We start from the raw sequence: 18,164 nt of genomic DNA on the forward strand, positions 1-18,164 counted from the left end.
GGGGGGAGAGAGAGGCCGGGAATGCTAAGTTGGTGCAGGCCTGGAAACCAAAGAATTTGTGCCCGAGGCGCAAAGCGGTTTCTTTTTCATTTCGTGCCCGTCAGTTGGAACTAATTCTGCACAGAATTTCAAGTGAGCCCCAAGCGGGATTATCTGTGACATGCCCGCGGTCTCCAATGGGCGGTTTATTCAGGCCTCTGGACGGGGTTCAGGGCAGGCTCTGATGTGTGCAGATTCCAGCGTTATCCTTCCTTTGATCCTGCGTTACCTATGGAAAAAAATCTCTGCAAACCATCCGCTTTTACTCATGTCAAATTAAAGCCAGTTTTTCTGCTTGAATAATACATTTGAGTGCTTCCGTATAGAATGCTGCTGTGTCTTTTTTTTTTTTAATCCCATCTCCTCGCAATTTCCTCTTTGAGTGTTTTAAAAAGCCAAGCAAATCTTGAAGAAACCTTTCGGACGCTGAGGTTTGGCTGGAGAAAGGCGGCGTTTGAAATATTTTCAGGCTTTGAGTCGCCTTGCGCTTTCCAGCCTGCCCCCAGCGCGGGCTGCCTCCCATGGCTCATGCTCCAAGCCTGTGGCAGCCCAACTTTACTGGTCCCTTTTGCATCCAGCAAATGGAAGTGATGCTTTGGTTCTTCCTGTAAAATGGACTGTTGGGACACGTGGGTCCTCTCAGCTAACGCTAGGAGTGGGTTTTTATAAAGCCGTGGCTTGCTTGGTCCAGTCTGGAGAGAAGTATGGAACACCCAACAATTGCTCTTTTAATTCTTGACTTGTTTCAAAGCTAGTGTACGGGCAGTCTTACACAAGCCTGCGTGAATATGTAGGTAAGAAAATTGTACTAAATCTACTTAGTAGAGCTTAGGCTTCAAACTTGAGCTTCCAGTGTGTGTTTTAAATAGGCCACAGTGATGTATGGTATCAGTTGTCTTCTCCATGTATGAAATTATTTCTGCTGTTTCTCTGATGTGCTGGTAAGGAATAAGGGTCTCTCTACAGCCTTTGATTCTCTTCTGTGGTCCATAAATTTCAGTAGTAAAACTGTTGTGCCTGGACTGGTGAAGAAACAATAAAAATAGTTTTACTCAAGGTTTTTATTGCTAGTTCATGTATGCTACAATACTGAGTATTTCTTGCACAAAGGCATTTCATTAATCCCTCTAGTTTGTTCTAGCACTAGAGTTGTGTTGAGTCTGAACTTATTACACAACCTAATAATGAGCAGATTATGAAAGATGGGCTCTGGAGGGAAGATTCTGTTGATAAGTCCTGTATTTGCTTAATTAATAAGATTTGGCTACCAAGATGACAGTATAGTAATGTACCTGAAAGACATTCAGAGTCTGTTACAGTGTTAGGCAAAATCAAATACATATAGAAATACAAATCAAATACATATAAAAATCTATACGTTATGAATGTGTTTTCCAAAACCTGAATGAGACAGTAAGCTTTGCTTAAATCACTGGCGTACATGTTTGAATGCGAGTTAAGTTTAAATAGAAGCTTAGAGTGAATTAAAAAAATTGTCCTGTTTGCATTGACTTTGTTAAGGAAATCTGTGTTTGTTAAAGGTGTAATTTGTAAAACTGAAGGAAATATGTGCAATAAAAGCACTTCAAACAAAGCAGAACCTGCCTGCTTCTTTCAAGGAAGTTACTTCTGTAACCTGTAACATAAGTTGCAACACAGTGGTTCTGCAGTAGATCTGACCAGTTCCTGCAGTCTTTACTCGTACTAACTTTTGTTAAAGAAAGTACAGCCTTTGTTGGGACAAGGGCTAAAAGACCTGGCAGTCTGATCCTGAAGATGCTCCACTTTGAGTACTTTACCAGCTGTAGTGGAAAAATACAGTGACCTGGGGGAAAAAAGTGCTTAAAATGCCTTATAGGTGGGGAAAGAAATTAAGTTAGTTGTGGAGATTGATGTATTTGCTTTTGGGTGTGGAAGAACTTTTTCTTTTAGATAAGTAGTGCAGATGTTTTTATCAAAAGGGGTAGAGCGTCTTGTAGCTAATGATAAATTTCTGCAGTTTTGAAACAGTGCCTGGCTTCCTAGAATTACACGGTTAAATCATTAAAAGTGGAAGTTGCAAAAATTTCCTAAGAGGCAGTTAAGTTTCATAACGTGGTATAATCACTTGTTGCAAATAGTTTTCTCCTTCAGTTTTTTAGCTTTCTTCTTTCAGTGTTCCATTGGAACATTCCACCACTGTTGTGACCAGATGAAATGTGTAGATGTGTGCAGGTGGATCGAATAGAAATTGATGCAGAATAAGAAATAAAAACCCCACAGAACTACATTGGAGTGACTCTTTTCCTCTGGATTTGTGTGGATCGAGAATTTCAGTGTTTCGATGTGCTTGGGTGTGCTTTCTTACCAAAGGGCTGTATTTGAAAGTCAGGGCAGTTCTCTGGGGGAAGCTCTCTGGCTCTCTGGCGTGTTAATCCCTGCAAAGTTCCAGGTTGTTCGTCAGTCAGGAACAAGATGTGGAAGGTTGTGTGAGAAGAGTGGCAGTGACTTGCTTGTGGGTTTTTCCTCTCCTTGTACAAGTAAACCAAGTGCGTTTTGCTAGGCTTAACAAGAAATTCTTTTAACAGAACTTACTAGAAAAGTATGAGCTAATAGAAGACGAGTAGGTGCAGTTAGGATGGCTGTATAACAAAATTGTGTAGCTGATTTTAGAATGATTTCTGGTATCTGATATGTAGTTACATTTTGGGTAATTTCTGTTAGTAGAAAGTAATTTAATTGACCTGTAGTTTTAATGAGAATTTTATTTATTTTTTTAATTTTCAGGTAATTTATTAAAATTTTCTACCTTTTTTTTTATTTCCACACGTTACCTTTTTAGGTTGTTTAAAACTTTTTTTACCGAGACCAGGAGTTCATAGAAGTATATGGTTAAGTATAAAGTTAATAAAATTAAAGGAATGAAAGTTTTAAACAAGCATGTAAGGCTTATTGATTAACTCAAATACATAAATATTTACTAATATGTTTGAACCATGGTTTAAAGCTAATTCTTTTGGTTCTCTCTGTGTGAGTACTTACTAAGAGATGAACACTAACCGTAATTTGTATTTTGCTAGTGTTTTGCATGTTTTTATTCTCTTATTACAGCACTGTTGGGGATGTTGGGGGGGAAGGTTTGTTACTACCAGAAGAGAATATTCCAATTAAAGTTCTAGTGGAAGTGTTGTCTAATCCTAACATGCATGGTAAATGTACATGTGGGAAACAAAATGTGACACTTTCATAGTAAGTTTGTCATGTTTTATAAGTAGAGTCAAATATTTTAAGAGTACTGTGCTGATGATGAAAGATGTTGGTAGAAGATAAAGTGAGATGAGAGGGCGAGTTATTTCCAAAGCTGGTGCAGATTTCTGCAGCCATAACCTTCTTCCTGTTCATCATTCGCTTTCCTGTACTTCAGTAGCAACCACTGATGTCAAGAATGATCCTGTTCACACCAGTAAAATCTTAAAAATGCTACTTTCCGCACTCAATAAAGGTTTTTAAAGAGCCTCCTCACCCCTTTCAAGCTGTATCACAAGTGAAAAGCCAAGAGCGATGCACTCGAGTGGACGAGTGGTGCCATCCCTTCAAGGCGCATAAGAAGTACAGTGGTCGTTATTTAAATTACAGTAATGGAGATAAGTAAAAGTAGTTGAATGCCCTTCTATTACAGTTCAAATGAAATACATACCTTGTCTTGGAGTAATTCAGTATTCGCCACTCGGAAATGACCCTTTTCGTGTGACTTTGTGATCGCTTGTTGGTACCGTGTGCCTGTGTCTTTCTAAGGCAAGTTACAGCTCAAGTGTCCATTCGTGCTGCTGTTGCAAATTGTTGCAAAAGCCATCCCAGGTGGTTCAGTGGGAGAGACAGGGTCACGATGCCACGCTTTTAGTTCCTTCACTCGGCGGTCACTAGAGTACAGCGGAAAGCTGTCTTTCCTCTGCATTGATGTGAATCTCTGCCGCCAGATAAATCTGTAGAGTATGATTTCAGGCACGGGGCCATACTGCTTCCTGTGCTTCACAGGCCCTGATGAGGGTGGTGTTCCTTGGGAGGAAGAAGAGTGGTGAGCTCTAAAAGATGTGTCCTTGAGCTGTCACACGGTCTGTCTGTTAACATCCACTTCAACAAGATAAGAAGGCTCCCTCTGTCTTGAAGTACAGCTAATTGGCATTGGGGTAATTAATGGTGGATGGGACAGGTTATCAAAAACATTTAAGACACTATTTTAATGCTGAGGAGTAGGGGACTGGTGAAGCGGTATATTAAAGATACGGTCCTGGGAAAACAAGAATGAGAAGTAGTAATCTTGCGTCTGTCTTGACTTGTAGACACCCTACATCATGTTGCAGTGCAGCAGAGATCATGTCTGTGCTGTTTTTCCATACCATGAGGTACAAAGTGCAAGATCCCAGAAACGCCAGCAACGACCGGTTTGTTCTCTCAAAGGTAAACCAATAACTGTTCTGCTATACTGTTTCTTTTATTTTTTCAAAGGTAAAACACTGTTGTGCTATACCATTGCAGTCTGCTAGTGAAGAGCTCTCTGTTTGTAAATTAAATTGATTTGTCTTGACTTATGCTTACCCATGTTTGCATCTACACAGAAGTCTATGGAAACTACTTGAGAGCTTGGATTTTGCCTACTTCAGAAAGACAAAAGCTGGTTAAGCTGTAGCATAATTCAAAAGTGTCTGTATAATGTGTCTTTAAGTCTTAACTTCATTATGTTAAGTTGTTCTAATATTAAAAAACAAATGTTATTGTCTATAAAATCTGTCAAGTAGTATGAATCTGTTTCATTTTGGCGTAACCAATTCTCTAGCGAGTAAGCCACAGCTAGTTTTTGGGCTCTACTTTTAAAGGTAGCCATGCTGTTACGCCTTCAGTCACGTCACAATGTGCACTAGTTACTGTCAGCTTTTCAGGGAGCAGTCTATGAAATGGTTATGGTAGGTTAGTGAGTGGTTTATGAAAGTCAGTACATCTGAAGCCACTGTGGTTCAGGAAGCACACAAAACTGTAATCTGGACTGGCCATGAGCACTTCTACCCCCATTTGCATTGTGCCCTTGCAAATCACATTCCCATCATATGACATGAAGGCGGTTGCGAGGCCTTAAGGAAGCACAGCGCTGTGAGAAGTGGCAGGTGAGGTACTCCTGGGAGGAGGCAGAGTTCCTCGTGCTGTGGCTTATGGCAGTGCTGCGTAGCTTGTGGTGTACCGGATCCCTGCGCTGGGTAGCGGAGCTGTTGCCCCTTCTGACGCGATTGCCGTTCTGAAGCAAGCAGCTAATGCTGAGGTGGTAAAGCAGCAAGGGAGAGTCACTTCGTCGTGTTCTCTTTACCTCTCCCTAATTAATCAGGGTTTCTCCCCAGAGTTGTTAAATGACTTCAGACCTCTGCATGCTTTTTTGACTCCTAATGACTCCGCAGGCAGAAGGTGATTGCTACTTTGCAGTTGACTGCAAGCATCCGAGTGCACAAAGCTTAACATTTTGCCACTTGTCACTCACTGCATCCTGCTTGAATACATACATACTGAAGAAGTTCTAATGGTGTAGCACTTGTTCATCCATCTGCTTACTGCTTTAGTGAGCAGCACTCTGTTCTTCAAACTGGTACCTTAGCAGATTGAATCAGGTTGTTCTGGGTTTTTGTTTTTTATTTGGATACCAAAACTACCTTTTGGAATTGAACCTGCATGGCTGAGAAGAGTCCTTCTTGCTCTTCCATGTTGCTTTTCTTGAGGACATCCTAAACAACCCTGGAGAGTGCTACATTCCTTCTCTCTTAACTGTAGTGAGCTATTTGGGGTGTCTACGCAGCATAGGCATGGGGGACTTGGAAGCAAGCATCAGTGTGAACGCTGCATGTTAGAAGTGTTTTATAAAATCACCGCGTTCCTAGCAAACGTAAGAACCTGATGCCAGGGTTTGTCAGCTTTGTAGAATTTTGCCTTGATGCTATGATATTGTGAAGTTTGTGCTGTGCTTAAAATTTATGTTTCTTTCTAGGGTCATGCAGCACCAATTTTATATTCTGTTTGGGCAGAGGCTGGCTTTCTACAAGAAGCAGAATTACTGAATTTGAGGAAAATTGATTCTGTCTTAGAAGGACACCCAGTACCAGTGAGTGCACATAACCTTGGATGTAAAGATGATGTTTTCTGTAAGACAAGAAACGCATGTAGTTTGCAGCAATTCTTGATTGCCAGAAACAGTACAGGAGAGATAAAGACTTGTAAGAAGGATGATGTTATTTATGGCTTCACAGCTGAACATGTATAAGTGATCTTGGGCCACAGGTACCATTCTCTCTCAGAGAGCCTAGTTAGTTTGTGACACTGATCATAAAGGTACATGCATTGCAGAGGAAGAGGAGGAACAGGATTTGAAGGGGTTTGAGAAGCTGAATTTTGATGTACATTGAACCATCTTCACTGTAAAACAATTGTCGTTTTACTCTCAGAGACAAGCTTTCACTGATGTGGCTACTGGATCCCTGGGTCAGGGCCTTGGTGCCGCATGCGGAATGGCGTACACCGGCAAATTCTTTGACAGAGCCAGGTAATTCCATCTTCATATTCCATGGTTATAGGCATTCAGCAGGAATGTTTTGTGAAAAGAAATTGTATTTTTATCTCAGTCAGGGGAAAACCCACCTCCTTTATTCTATTGTCCCTTCCCAAATCTAATTTCAAATTCAGGTTTTAAATGATAGATTACTAGCTTGATAATTACAAAGCCATTGCCAGTAAAACTACCAAGGATTTAAAGATTAGCAAGAATTAGTGTATATATGTGTTGCTTTTGTCACCTGACAGCTTTGCAAGGTAATGTTCCTGAACAGAGAAGTTGTTAGAGTAGCCTCAAACTTCCAGTCAGTAATCGATAGCCATGTTGATACTGGCATGTGCCCCCTCAGAAGGAGGACGCAAACCAGAGGTGCGCGTCTTCAAAGTCAGATGACAAGTAATGGAGAACATGTATCTAGATAAGGAACTGTTAGGGGCAAGAGTACGATTGAATCACCATTGAATCATAAAGCAGGGCTTCAGAATGTTATCAGAAAGGCACTCAACTCCACAGAGACAAAAATGACTGCTGCTGCCAGTTGTTTTGTGCACAAGAAAAGTAGATGTCTAAAGGCGAATCTGTATGAGGAGCAAAATAGCCTGATGTAGTTGATATATTTTATGTGACAGTTCTAGTACATTCGAGCATAGGCTGCCCAGTTAACATGTCCTACACTTCACTAGCTTGAAATCATTTCTGTGAAAGATGACTTGCTGATTTTAATTGAGTTTAGCAGATGCTACGTGTGGAAAAAATTTAACTAGTGCTTACATGACAGAAGGCAAAGGTGGTCTTGTGTGCAGTACTGGGGAGCAGCTTGTGTGAAAGGAGTTCAGATTCAGCTGAAGGCTGGTGGGATTCAGATCAGAAGTCTGTTATAGCTTAATGTCTAGAGAAAAAAACAGTCACTAATGGCCATCTTGATTATTTTCTCTTAAAATTATATATTTGAAAGCTAATTTACTATTCTTCTTTAATTTTAATAGGTAGCAAACATTTATAAAGCTTTGTCATCTGTAAAAAAGAGAGTGGTGATAAAAGAAAAATACAGCAGCTGAATCCTGTAGAGATGAGGCAGTATTCCTGCTAACTGAGTTTTACCTAAATAAAAAGTTTCAGTGGTAGGAGAAATAGTCTAGAAAGTCATATCGTGCTGGTTATGTAACATGCTTTAATCATAGCTGAGTTCATCCCCGATCTATAGTTTCTGGAAACTAAATTATCGGTCGTCCTTCCGTAGAGTATATGGTAGGAATGAGGAAGCAGACAGGAACCTTTCCTGCATTGTTGCTGATCTTGCTGAGTCACAGTGACTGTGTTTAATGGGCCTGTTCATTCAAGCCTTGCAACAGGAGGCGAAGACCCGATTTTTGAGACAGAGGTTTGAAAAGCAGCGGAGTATTTCTCATCTTATTTTTTTTCATGTGTAAATCTCAGAAGTATTTTAGTTTAATTTGTCTGACGTTAAATAAGGTTATCTCGGGTGAATGCATTGAGCAATGGGAGGTGAGTCTGGGATAGGAAAAGCAGTGAATTCTCACTACAGTATGTTAGAGGGGTTTGGCTTTTCATTTAATTGTGCTTACACATCAAACTTAATATTTTAAAAAATTTTTAATTTCTTCTAGCTATCGGGTGTATTGTTTACTTGGAGATGGAGAGTTATCTGAAGGTTCTGTTTGGGAGGCGATGGCCTTTGCTGGGTTTTACAAGCTTGATAATCTTGTTGCTATATTTGATGTTAACCGTCTTGGACAAAGTGACCCCGCTCCGCTGCAGCATCATGTTGAAATATACCAGAAACGCTGCGAAGCCTTTGGGTACGTGACTGCAAGAAGCTCAGGGTAGTCTTCCATTTGAAACTCTGGGGTTTATTTGCTTTTTAGAATTTTTCGAATGAGCTTTCAGCTCTAAAGGGTGCCATAATCAAGAAAGATGGTCTTTCATAATGCCTGATATCGGTTGTCTGTATTGATATAGCAGGAATATTAAAAGTGGGAGAATTTTTTGGCTGGAAGAGAAATAAAAGGACTGCTTACTCAGATTTGTTAGAGGATCTTAAAGCAGGTTTTATCACATTAGTACGGATTTTATAACTGTTTGTGTGAGTAGGTCAGGAAAAAAGGGCATGGAAACAATTATAAGTGAGAGAATGCTCTATATTGGCTTTCATTTAGTTCAGAAATATATATTTCTATGTAGATGCAAAAATCCGTGATAAAAACCCATCAGATACTATAGCAGCCATGCAAATCACGATGGGGCAGTTTTTTAACTGATTTCTAGATGTTTGATTTTTCTCTTGCATTTAAAAAATGGCTACTATGTATGAAGAAACGTAGGATAACTTAGTTATCTGTGGGCTGTGAATTTTGCTAGTAGCTGTTAATCCCCCTGTGACTAATTTTGCATTAGAAAAAAGCAGTTATGATATTCTGTGTTTTCAAATACTAGTTCATATTTCTGGCATACTTTGGGTCCCTTAAAAAGACATTGCATCGGAATGAAGTTAGTATTGGTTATTGTTATTGCTAACTACCAGAGCATCACATGCTAAAACCCTTTAGAAAGAGCTGATGTGTTTGTGTTCTTAGCTGGCATGCCATCATCGTTGATGGACACAGCGTGGAGGAACTTTGCAAAGCCTTTGGCCAGGCCAAACATCAGCCAACAGCGATCATTGCAAAGACTTTTAAAGGCAAAGGCATATCAGGTAATAACACATTCACTGCTTTGCACACACGTGTATCTGGAAACATGTACGTGGGGCTGCAACGAAGGTGTGATTGTTAAAAAATATAGAGGTTTAACGTTTCATACATTAGAAGAAGGTTGGTATCCTATCAGCTTTTTGACTTGATCTCTACTATCATACAGTCTGAACACTCAGAATCTCACCATATTGGTGGTTTTTTTTACTTTGATGCCTTTTCTTATGGAGGACATTAGATTGGTGCTTCGTTGGAAGTGGGCAAAGATGTGTCTCCCTGTTTTTCACATTATCCAGCCAGATGTACTGTTGTGATTCTGCTCATAGCAACTTCTTAGACTCTTTTTTAGCAGCTACAGCTTTTAGCAGTGAATTTGTCTTTCTGACAAGGTAAATATTAATAACAGAAGAGAATATCTTCATTCCTTTTCATTGAGTAAAGAAGCAAAATCCATTACTCTTAGTCACTTACTCAGTGAAAAGCAGCACATCAGCCAGAGAGGTAATTTCACGGTTAGTGCCAGGTGCATTAAGATAAGAGTCATCAGAAGCTATTAAAATAAAGCTGTAAAATATCAGATCTTGTTTGAATTAGACAGCTTGGTTAACTGTTGTTTGAAACTTAGCAGAGTTTGTTTATTTAGGCATAACTGTCGAAATTTCAGGATAACTGTTCACACTGATTCACTGTTTACTTCTTGCCACACTTATGGGCCAGGTCTCCTTTGGTATTAAGTTAAAAACAATTTTAGTAGAAAATGCTGGAATTCCATCACTAGTTTTAAATATATGGATTTGACTATTTCTCTTACATATTTAAACATACCAGTCTTAAGGCAATTGAATGCAGCGAAAATAATATGGAAGTTTTTCCTTGGAAGACTATACTAGATTGGCATATTCCATTGCACTTTTATCTGGGCAAAATCTGCAGCTAAAAGCTTAAATAGTTTTTATATTATTCTTATTTGTAATGTAACTTTAAATACACAGGTGTTGAAGATAAGGAAAGTTGGCATGGAAAGCCCCTTCCAAAAAACATGGCTGAACAAGTCATTCAGGAAATAGATGACAAAATCCAAAATAAGAAAAAACTTTCTCCAGCCCTCCCGGAAGAAGATGCACCTATAGTAAATATTAGAAACATTAAGATGCCATCTCCACCGACTTACAAAGTGGGAGAAAAGGTACTCCCTCCCTTTTTCACTGTTTTTCAGGTATCTTCAAAGTGTGGGACTTTATAATAGGTGGCAGGAGGTTTTATGTTATCCCTTGCCACAATTTCAAGTACCCACCTCTTCTCTCTTCAGTATCCTGGTAAACACCTATGTCTGTGAAACACAGGCATTCAACTCATTGGGTATTGAAAGGATGTATTAAAAAGACTCAAATCATTCTTCTTTGTTTTATGATCATTATCAATTATCCAAGTTAGTTTATGTGCATTTAAAATTAAAGAAATTCCACAAGGTTCAGCAAATTTCCATGATTGGAAAGCAAGATTTTCAAAATGTGCTAGCAGGATTGATAGGGAGTTGCTGATTTCAGCACAGCTATTTGTCCTGATGATTCACTGTATTTTTCTTTTATTGTTTACTGTTCTGTGTGTCACTATTCCCATGTGCACTTCTGATACTGATAACATTTAAAATGGTTTTGATTTGTGTGTGCACTGATTTAAAAAAACCAAGAAAGTAGGGGAGGGGAAAAAACCCCACCTTATAGAAACAGCATGTTGTAACAGTACTGTTATATTTTTCTTTTCCTAGTGGGCTACTCGCAAAGCTTACGGTGTTGCACTTGCAAAACTGGGCCACGCTAACGATCGAGTGATTGCTTTGGATGGGGACACAAAGAACTCCACCTTCTCGGAGCTTTTTAAGAAAGAACATCCCAATCGCTACATCGAATGCTACATTGCTGAACAGAATATGGTAACTGGTCTCTTGATTTTATGAAATACTGGTATTATGCAGCAAGATCTGAGACCATCCATTTGTTCTTGGAGATTTGTGAGATTTAACTCTGAAAATACTTTTTAGGGTTGAGTTTTTTCTTTACAAGAAATGGAACTTCACAATGTGACAATGAGTTCTGCACTAGGCTGGGCTATAAAGATGACAGCAGAGAAGCTGTTAATAAATTTAGCTTGATGACAGTTGTACAGAAAGGACTAAAGTAACTGCATAGCTGCTATGTCTGACTGAGTCTTTGATTGCCACCTGTATGGGTTCACTGAAGCCAATATATAAATTCAGGCAGAAATCTGTTGTTGTCTTTAATGATTTATAACCCAAGAACCCATGGACTGTCTTGCAAATTTTGTACTAGGGCACTTTCAAGAGCTTGAGCCAGGCATTTTGGATTTACATCAGCTTAGGAGAAATTTGCTGTAAAGAGCAGACCATGTTTTCTGTAAAATAAACATATGGGCTGTTTGTAGCAATAAACAACTTAGGGATCTTGTTCTAATTTGTATCTTGCTGAAGAAAGGCCCTTCCTAGTAAATTCCAGTCCAAATAACCCAGGTAAACCCATTCTCAGTTGGTAATGATAGTTTGTCTGCTGGAGATAGTAAAACCATGTCCTTTGGACTGAAAGTGTAAGCCTTTGATCCAGGGAAACAAAGAGGAGGATAAGTTTTAAAACTCTGTGGATGACTGCTTGGAGCAGATAAAGAAAAGAAGCTGCCAGTAAAGATCGACAATAACAGCTAGCAGTGCAGGCCAGGAGTAGAGCAGATGCTGGAGGGTAGATACTGGGAAAAATGAGTTGCCTCCTTCCCCTTTTGGAAAAGCCACAGTAGGAGCAGGACTGGACAGATTTATTTTTTTTTCTTAACTTGCATTGAGACCTTCTTGCTGACATTTTACAGTAGGAAGTTCCCACAGATGTTCTTTTGAAAACAATCAACAAATAAGGAACTCTCTGTTCTTGTTCCCTCTTTGCAGGTGAGCGTTGCAGTTGGATGTGCCACTCGTGACAGAACTGTTGCTTTTGCCAGCACCTTTGCTACCTTCTTCACTCGAGCGTTTGATCAGATCCGCATGGCCGCCATCTCCGAGAGTAACATCAATCTCTGCGGGTCGCACTGCGGGGTTTCCATTGGTAAGGGCAGCCGTGGGCTTGTTGGCACTTCCACCCATTTAGTGGGTCAGGGTCTAGCGGTCAAACTGATCGTGCGTTGTGGAGACCACCAGTGATACGGCTGGGATGTTGCAGCAGAGGCACCATTTATAGGAAGAAGTCATATTTACCATTCATCAGATACGTTGCATTTAGAAAGGATGAGAAAGATCAAGCCTTCATCGGCTCATCTGCTTTATTTCTCTTTTATCAGTTTGGCCAGATACAAGTAGGACTTTTCCCTAAAAGCTTTTCTGCTCTACAAGTATTGAGTGATATCAAAGGATTGGATTGAAACCAAGGAGCTTGGATTCCTTTCCACCTTTGCAGTTGATGTCCTCTGCAATGAGAAGCCTAGTGGCTTCCAACCCCTGTTTGTTGCCCGTGCTGCGTGCATTGGTGTGGAGGCCCTTCAGCTGGGCTGTCGGCTGTCCCCTACTCCTTAATTCCTTTGAGGTGGTTCACTGGCTTTTCCCACCTGGCTGCTCTTGCCTCAGGAGCCCCTGGCTCCTCTTCATAAGACTTCAGGTGTACTGTGGTGTAGCCAGCACGGCTCAGAGCAACAGGCTGAGGGCCCTCACTAGAAGTACCTTCTCTGGCCTTTGCTTCCCATCATAACTGTTGGTATGTGTCAGATCATATTACATTTTTATTTTGGTTTGAGGGAGGAAGGGAGTTTTTGCTTTTTCAATGAAATGCATAGATATCACCTATGAAGACAGGAGCAGACTTGCATAGCAAGAAGGAAAATGCCGGTAGACATTCATGCTTGAAAACCTACCAGGTATTTATAGGGGAAAAGAAAGATAGGGAGAGCTGACAGGGGTTGTAAATTAAAGCTCTCTCTATACATCTGGTTTTCAGTTGATATAATAGTTTTGGCCAGCAGTATGGTTTGGAGGATGGTTGGGGTATTTTTGTTTAAAGCAAAATAGTTAGTTTGATCTGTGATGTTGGTAAATATTTAAGAATGCTTCATAAACACATGGAGTCTCATCCAAAACCGCAAGCTTAACTTGCAGCAGACTAGAGTATGCTCTAGTAGTGGAGACTGTGAGTATATCAGATTATGGCTTGTGTATGTCATTAAGGGAGGGATTCTATTACAAGCCTCATTTCCTTTTAAAATCAGTCCTCACACCTCATCATAGCCTACTTCAATCCAGTTCAAGTCTTCTAGCAAGCAGCAAAGGGTGTTGGTGCAAAAGGCAATTGGCTTTGGTCTTTCTTCTTTTAAGAAGATAAAACTCCTTTGAGTTTCCTGAATATTGTCCTAGAACTACACTTACAAGTTTAAATTTTCAGCACTCGAAATGTTCTGCTGGGAGCTGTGTTTGTGAAGTGCATACTCAGATGTATAAAGTTATTTGAGTTACAGATCTGATTCAGGCCTCAACTTTGATTTTGAAAAAATGAATTTGAACCCAAATTTTTGCAACTGAGTTGTAACAGAATTCAGATAAATCCTTTTGCACTTAGAAAATTCAATTTTAAATGGAAGGGTATGAATTAAGTGTACTTCCTCTTAGAACTTTGGACCTGTATGGAATTCGGAATCCTAATTGGATCTGTGGTGAAAATGGAAGTTTTATCTATGCAGGTCTAGGTAGACCTGGGCTTCTGCTGCATTGAAATTTGGACCCATTAAATTTATGAGAAATAACTATCACAATGACCTTCTGAATTTGTACTAAGTTCACTCCTAGACCAGTAGTTGCTGATGGGCCAAACCATCTAATAAAATGTTAAATATGTGTTCAAGATCATAAGAGAATAATAGAAAATCTGTGCTTTCAGAACTGAACATAGAGGGAAAGGAATCGTAGTGTATGTGTGTCAAAATACCCATTGTTTAGACAACTGGTTTTATATTCTAGACATGTGGTACTGTTCATAGTAGCACTCTTTTTTATTAAGCTATAGATGTAGGTTTTGCAGATGTAATTGAAAATAACTCTCTTTTGATCTGTGTTACTCTAAAATCACATGAATCAGGATTTTCATAAAGAGGCATTTGTGACCGAGCTCAGCTTTGTGCCAGTCTGTAAATTACCAGTATGAACTGGGAATGCTGGAGTTATTGGCACCACATTAGCAAAAGTAAGGCAATCACGAGTGCTCTCTTCCCCTTGGGTAAGATTCTCATTCAGTTACCTGCTGATTTTGTTCTTTCTATTTTCACTTTTCTTCTGTGCACATCCTGTGTTGGGTGCATTTTATGAAAGCGAAAAGCCCACCGAGATGCCGCTCGTTCAGCCAGAGTGCATACAGATTTACCCACTGTGATGTTGAGAGTTCTTTTCATGTCATGACTGAAAGCCAAGACACTCTCTTCTCTCGCTTCGTGCTTATTTTATCAGTAACGTGTAGTGGCAGAGTTCATGATTGCTTTCTTTAACATGTTCAAGTTCCTCAGAGTTTTGCGCTGCTCTGATGAAAGTACTCTCCTCCTTCCTCGCGAACTCGTCCTTCTTGAGGAACAGGTAGTGGCTGCATGGGGGAAGGCTTCTTGCCCTGCTTCTGCTCTGCAGGCTGTGACATGACTGGATTTGGAGCTCTCTGCATGGTTAATTTGGAGCAGTGCCATTCCCAAAGCACCGTTACATAAGGTCGTTGGGGGTGGGGGGTGTTGTGGTGGTTGTTTCTTTAACTACGGAAAATCGTGGCATCCAGCACATGTTCTGGCTAACGATTCTTTTTCATGCATCTGCAGTTTATGCCATAAGGTGCTGGAGTTGTTAAACTAGCAACGCGAATGCCCTGTTGCTCTTTAAAAGACTTTTTATAGTCTTGAAAAATACATACCCTTCATTTAATGTTGAAGTGAACCTAAGAATTTGAGAGTAGTTGTACCAATTGCACTCTCCATTTCGGATGGAACACATGCAATTCTCCTTTCACATTTCCAGCAGTTTAAATCCTAGAGGAGCACTATTGGCAAGTAAAATTTTGCTTGTGCAGCCTCAGTGTGTGTAAATATGAAGATGCTCAGGTATCTTATGATGCTTCTTTTAGAATCTGTACCCTCTTTAGTCGTCGTCTTTTGTGTTGTTTTATTGTTACACTTTATTTTCAGTTTTTTCTTTTTAACCCTAGTTCTCTTTCTTTTTAGTCTTTCTATCCTTATTTACTGTTTAGATGGTTCCAAGTTTAAGGAGAAGATGATTCTTTACTCCAGCAGGTAGACTTGCATGTCCTGTGTGTGCCTGATTTTACACTACTATTTTTTTTCTGGTTTGCATTGAACCTCACTGCTGTATTGAGTGATTGTCAGAAATTTTCAGTTACGCTTTTGTAACCCTGGTTTAATTCTTTTAGGTGAGGATGGGCCATCCCAGATGGGACTGGAGGATCTGTGCATGTTCCGTGCTGTTCCCAATGCCACCGTGTTTTATCCTAGTGATGCTGTAGCCACGGAAAAAGCAGTGGAAATAGCTGCCAACACCAAGGTTTGCATCACAGTATTTCTGACTAATTTTTTTCTTCTTTTTTTTTTACTTCTTTTGTTGGCATGTTTCTTACATGTCTCTACCCACATAAATGCCTCCAGCGTGGCAGTGGGACGTTTTCTTTGCATGGCAAGGTTGCAGGCATTCTCTACAGGCTAGTGCAGAATGAGCAGTCTGACATGCCGTGGGCCGCTTTTGGGGAGATGTAAGTGATTACACAGCCATTGTGGTTTGGGTCTCAGTTGGCTCAGAAATGAGGGCGCGTGTAACTCTCGTTGGTCTTTAGCAAACTTCAAGAAAGTACACTGCCAGCGTGATATCTCTGGCGTCAAAATTGAAGCTGGATATGAAAAGATGAATTTATTGAGGAGATGATCATCAAGTGCTCTGTCTTTTTCATAGAGTTTACAGACTAGAATGTTAATACCTTTTTGGTTTTGTAACCTTTAATGTGTTTACTTCGAATACAGGGCATTTGTTTCATAAGAACTAGTCGTCCTGAAAATCCTGTCATTTATAACAACAATGAGGACTTCCACATTGGACAGGCGAAGGTAAATCTCTCCCAGACAGTCAGAAAAAACATGCAGAATTCCTCCTGTAAAAACACCTTTTCCTCTAAAGCATTCCAGTGCCAAATATTTGATTTTTTAGTAAAATCTCCAGAGTGTTAGAAATAACACTAAGATTTGTGGTTAAAAATATCTAGAAACTTTTTCTTGCAGGTGATTCTGAAGAGTAAGGATGACCATGTGACCGTGATTGGAGCAGGCGTCACTCTGCATGAGGCTCTGGCTGCAGCAGAGCAGCTGAGAAAAGGTGATCAGATTATGGAATTGTTTTCTTCCTTTTTTTTTAGCATTTAACACAGCAAAGAAGTCAATACTGCTCAGCCTAACTGCTCACCCTTTGTACTGGTAAACACTAATTAAGATGTTACACACAGCTAGTGAGCTGTTAAGCTGATAGAGTGCAACACAGTATATATCTGCCAATCTTACCTAACTGAGTGGAGTTTAGTTAGCTTAGCAGCATTAGTAGCCCTGCAAATCGCCAAACCGATCAGATCAAAGTCTCCTTAGACTGTCTGAAAGTGCCCTGCAAGCAGAATCTTGGAGGAGGTGTCTAAGGAGTCATCGTTCCCTGGCACGTTGTCTGGGCAGGCCAGGGTGCCAACAAAACCAGATGCAATCGGGCTGGGCCAGTTACCAAAATGTGGCCTGTGCACGGAGCCACAGCCACGGGCTGTGCTCAGCCGCTGTGCTGCGGGTATGCGGTGGCTTTGTGTAGATAGGTTCTAGTTATGTTGTTGTGGGGGGGGGGGGGGGGAGTGTTTATGAATGTATCAGTTTCTAACTATGGTTCTGTGATGGTGCTCAAATGCACCAGTATCTCAAAGCAAAGATAAAAGCCCTTCAGTGAAATAAGAAGAAAAAGAAACCGTCAAAAATCCATCTGTGAGTCAGTAGCCCACACCCAGGAAGAGATTACAAATACTAAGAGATAATACAGTTAATGCTGCCTGTGGCTTACGGGTAGCTTTGTGCACTGTATCTAGGTGGACAGATATTTTGCCGTGACCTTGAGTCATCAGCCTTAGGACGTTTTGAAAGTTGTATTTTCAGAACTATTGTTATTCTTCTGCATCTACCATGCTTTGAGGTTCTCTGCTGATCTTGAAGTGTGAGTAGCCAGCTATGGAGAGATAATCCCTTAGTGTACAGGCAGTGTCTAATACCTAAAATGTACTGGCTGCTAAAGAGCCTTCAGTCACAAATCTGTCAACATGACACAGGGTTTTCTTATGTATGATAGGAGTTGATGCAGTGTTCAGCCAGTCAAGATCAGACAAAACCTCATCTCGTTTGTTAGTTTTTATAAACAATCACCATTTATACAGAGCTTTAACAAGCAATCTGGGCCTGCCTTAGGATGACAGGCAAATCCTGATTTTGGTGCCAGCCTTAAGGGTACTGTGATCAGGTTCCTGATAGGTGGGCACCCTGCAGTGAAGAATTCAGAATGCCTACAGACCAAAGAAGCAGGAGGAAATTGTGTGTGGCTTGACAATAAAGCTAAAGGTAAAATAAAGGCCTGGGAAAAAAATCACAGTTCAGTTAGAGGGTTCCCTGGTGACTAGATTCTGCTCTTACCTGTGGGAAGGCAGTTGGGTTAGTGTTTTGCTGGCAGGTGCTGCTAGTGACCTTGAATCACTTAGCCAAGGCTTTTCTGCTTCAAGGGTTTTTTGTCTGTGGAACGGATGGATGTTACTATC

General features: G+C 40.4%; 1 protein-coding gene across 1 annotated transcript; it reads left to right on the forward strand.

Moving 5' to 3' along the window:
- The first annotated feature begins 4,320 nt into the window (after positions 1 to 4,320).
- LOC104267959 (transketolase-like) lies at positions 4,321 to 16,755 on the forward strand. Its single transcript, XM_009875330.1, has 11 exons — positions 4,321 to 4,476; positions 6,044 to 6,157; positions 6,498 to 6,595; positions 8,233 to 8,424; positions 9,199 to 9,317; positions 10,308 to 10,501; positions 11,084 to 11,248; positions 12,266 to 12,422; positions 15,759 to 15,889; positions 16,360 to 16,443; positions 16,615 to 16,755. Exons 1-11 carry the CDS (start codon positions 4,321 to 4,323, stop codon positions 16,753 to 16,755), a joined length of 1,551 nt encoding a protein of 516 aa, XP_009873632.1.
- Positions 16,756 to 18,164: the final 1,409 nt, after the last annotated feature.

This window comes from Apaloderma vittatum, unplaced genomic scaffold, assembly GCF_000703405.1.
Source record: "Apaloderma vittatum isolate BGI_N311 unplaced genomic scaffold, ASM70340v1 scaffold33658, whole genome shotgun sequence".
Taxonomy (NCBI): Eukaryota; Metazoa; Chordata; class Aves; order Trogoniformes; family Trogonidae; genus Apaloderma; species Apaloderma vittatum.

Excerpts from the sequence above, each read along its gene's own strand:
- LOC104267959 (XM_009875330.1), top strand. The coding sequence starts at position 4,321 with ATGAGAAGTAGTAATCTTGCGTCTGTCTTGACTTGTAGACACCCTACA. Across the intron at positions 12,423-15,758 it reads GCACTGCGGGGTTTCCATTG|GTGAGGATGGGCCATCCCAG; the intron begins GTAAGGGCAGCC and ends TAATTCTTTTAG. Across the intron at positions 15,890-16,359 it reads AAATAGCTGCCAACACCAAG|GGCATTTGTTTCATAAGAAC; the intron begins GTTTGCATCACA and ends CTTCGAATACAG.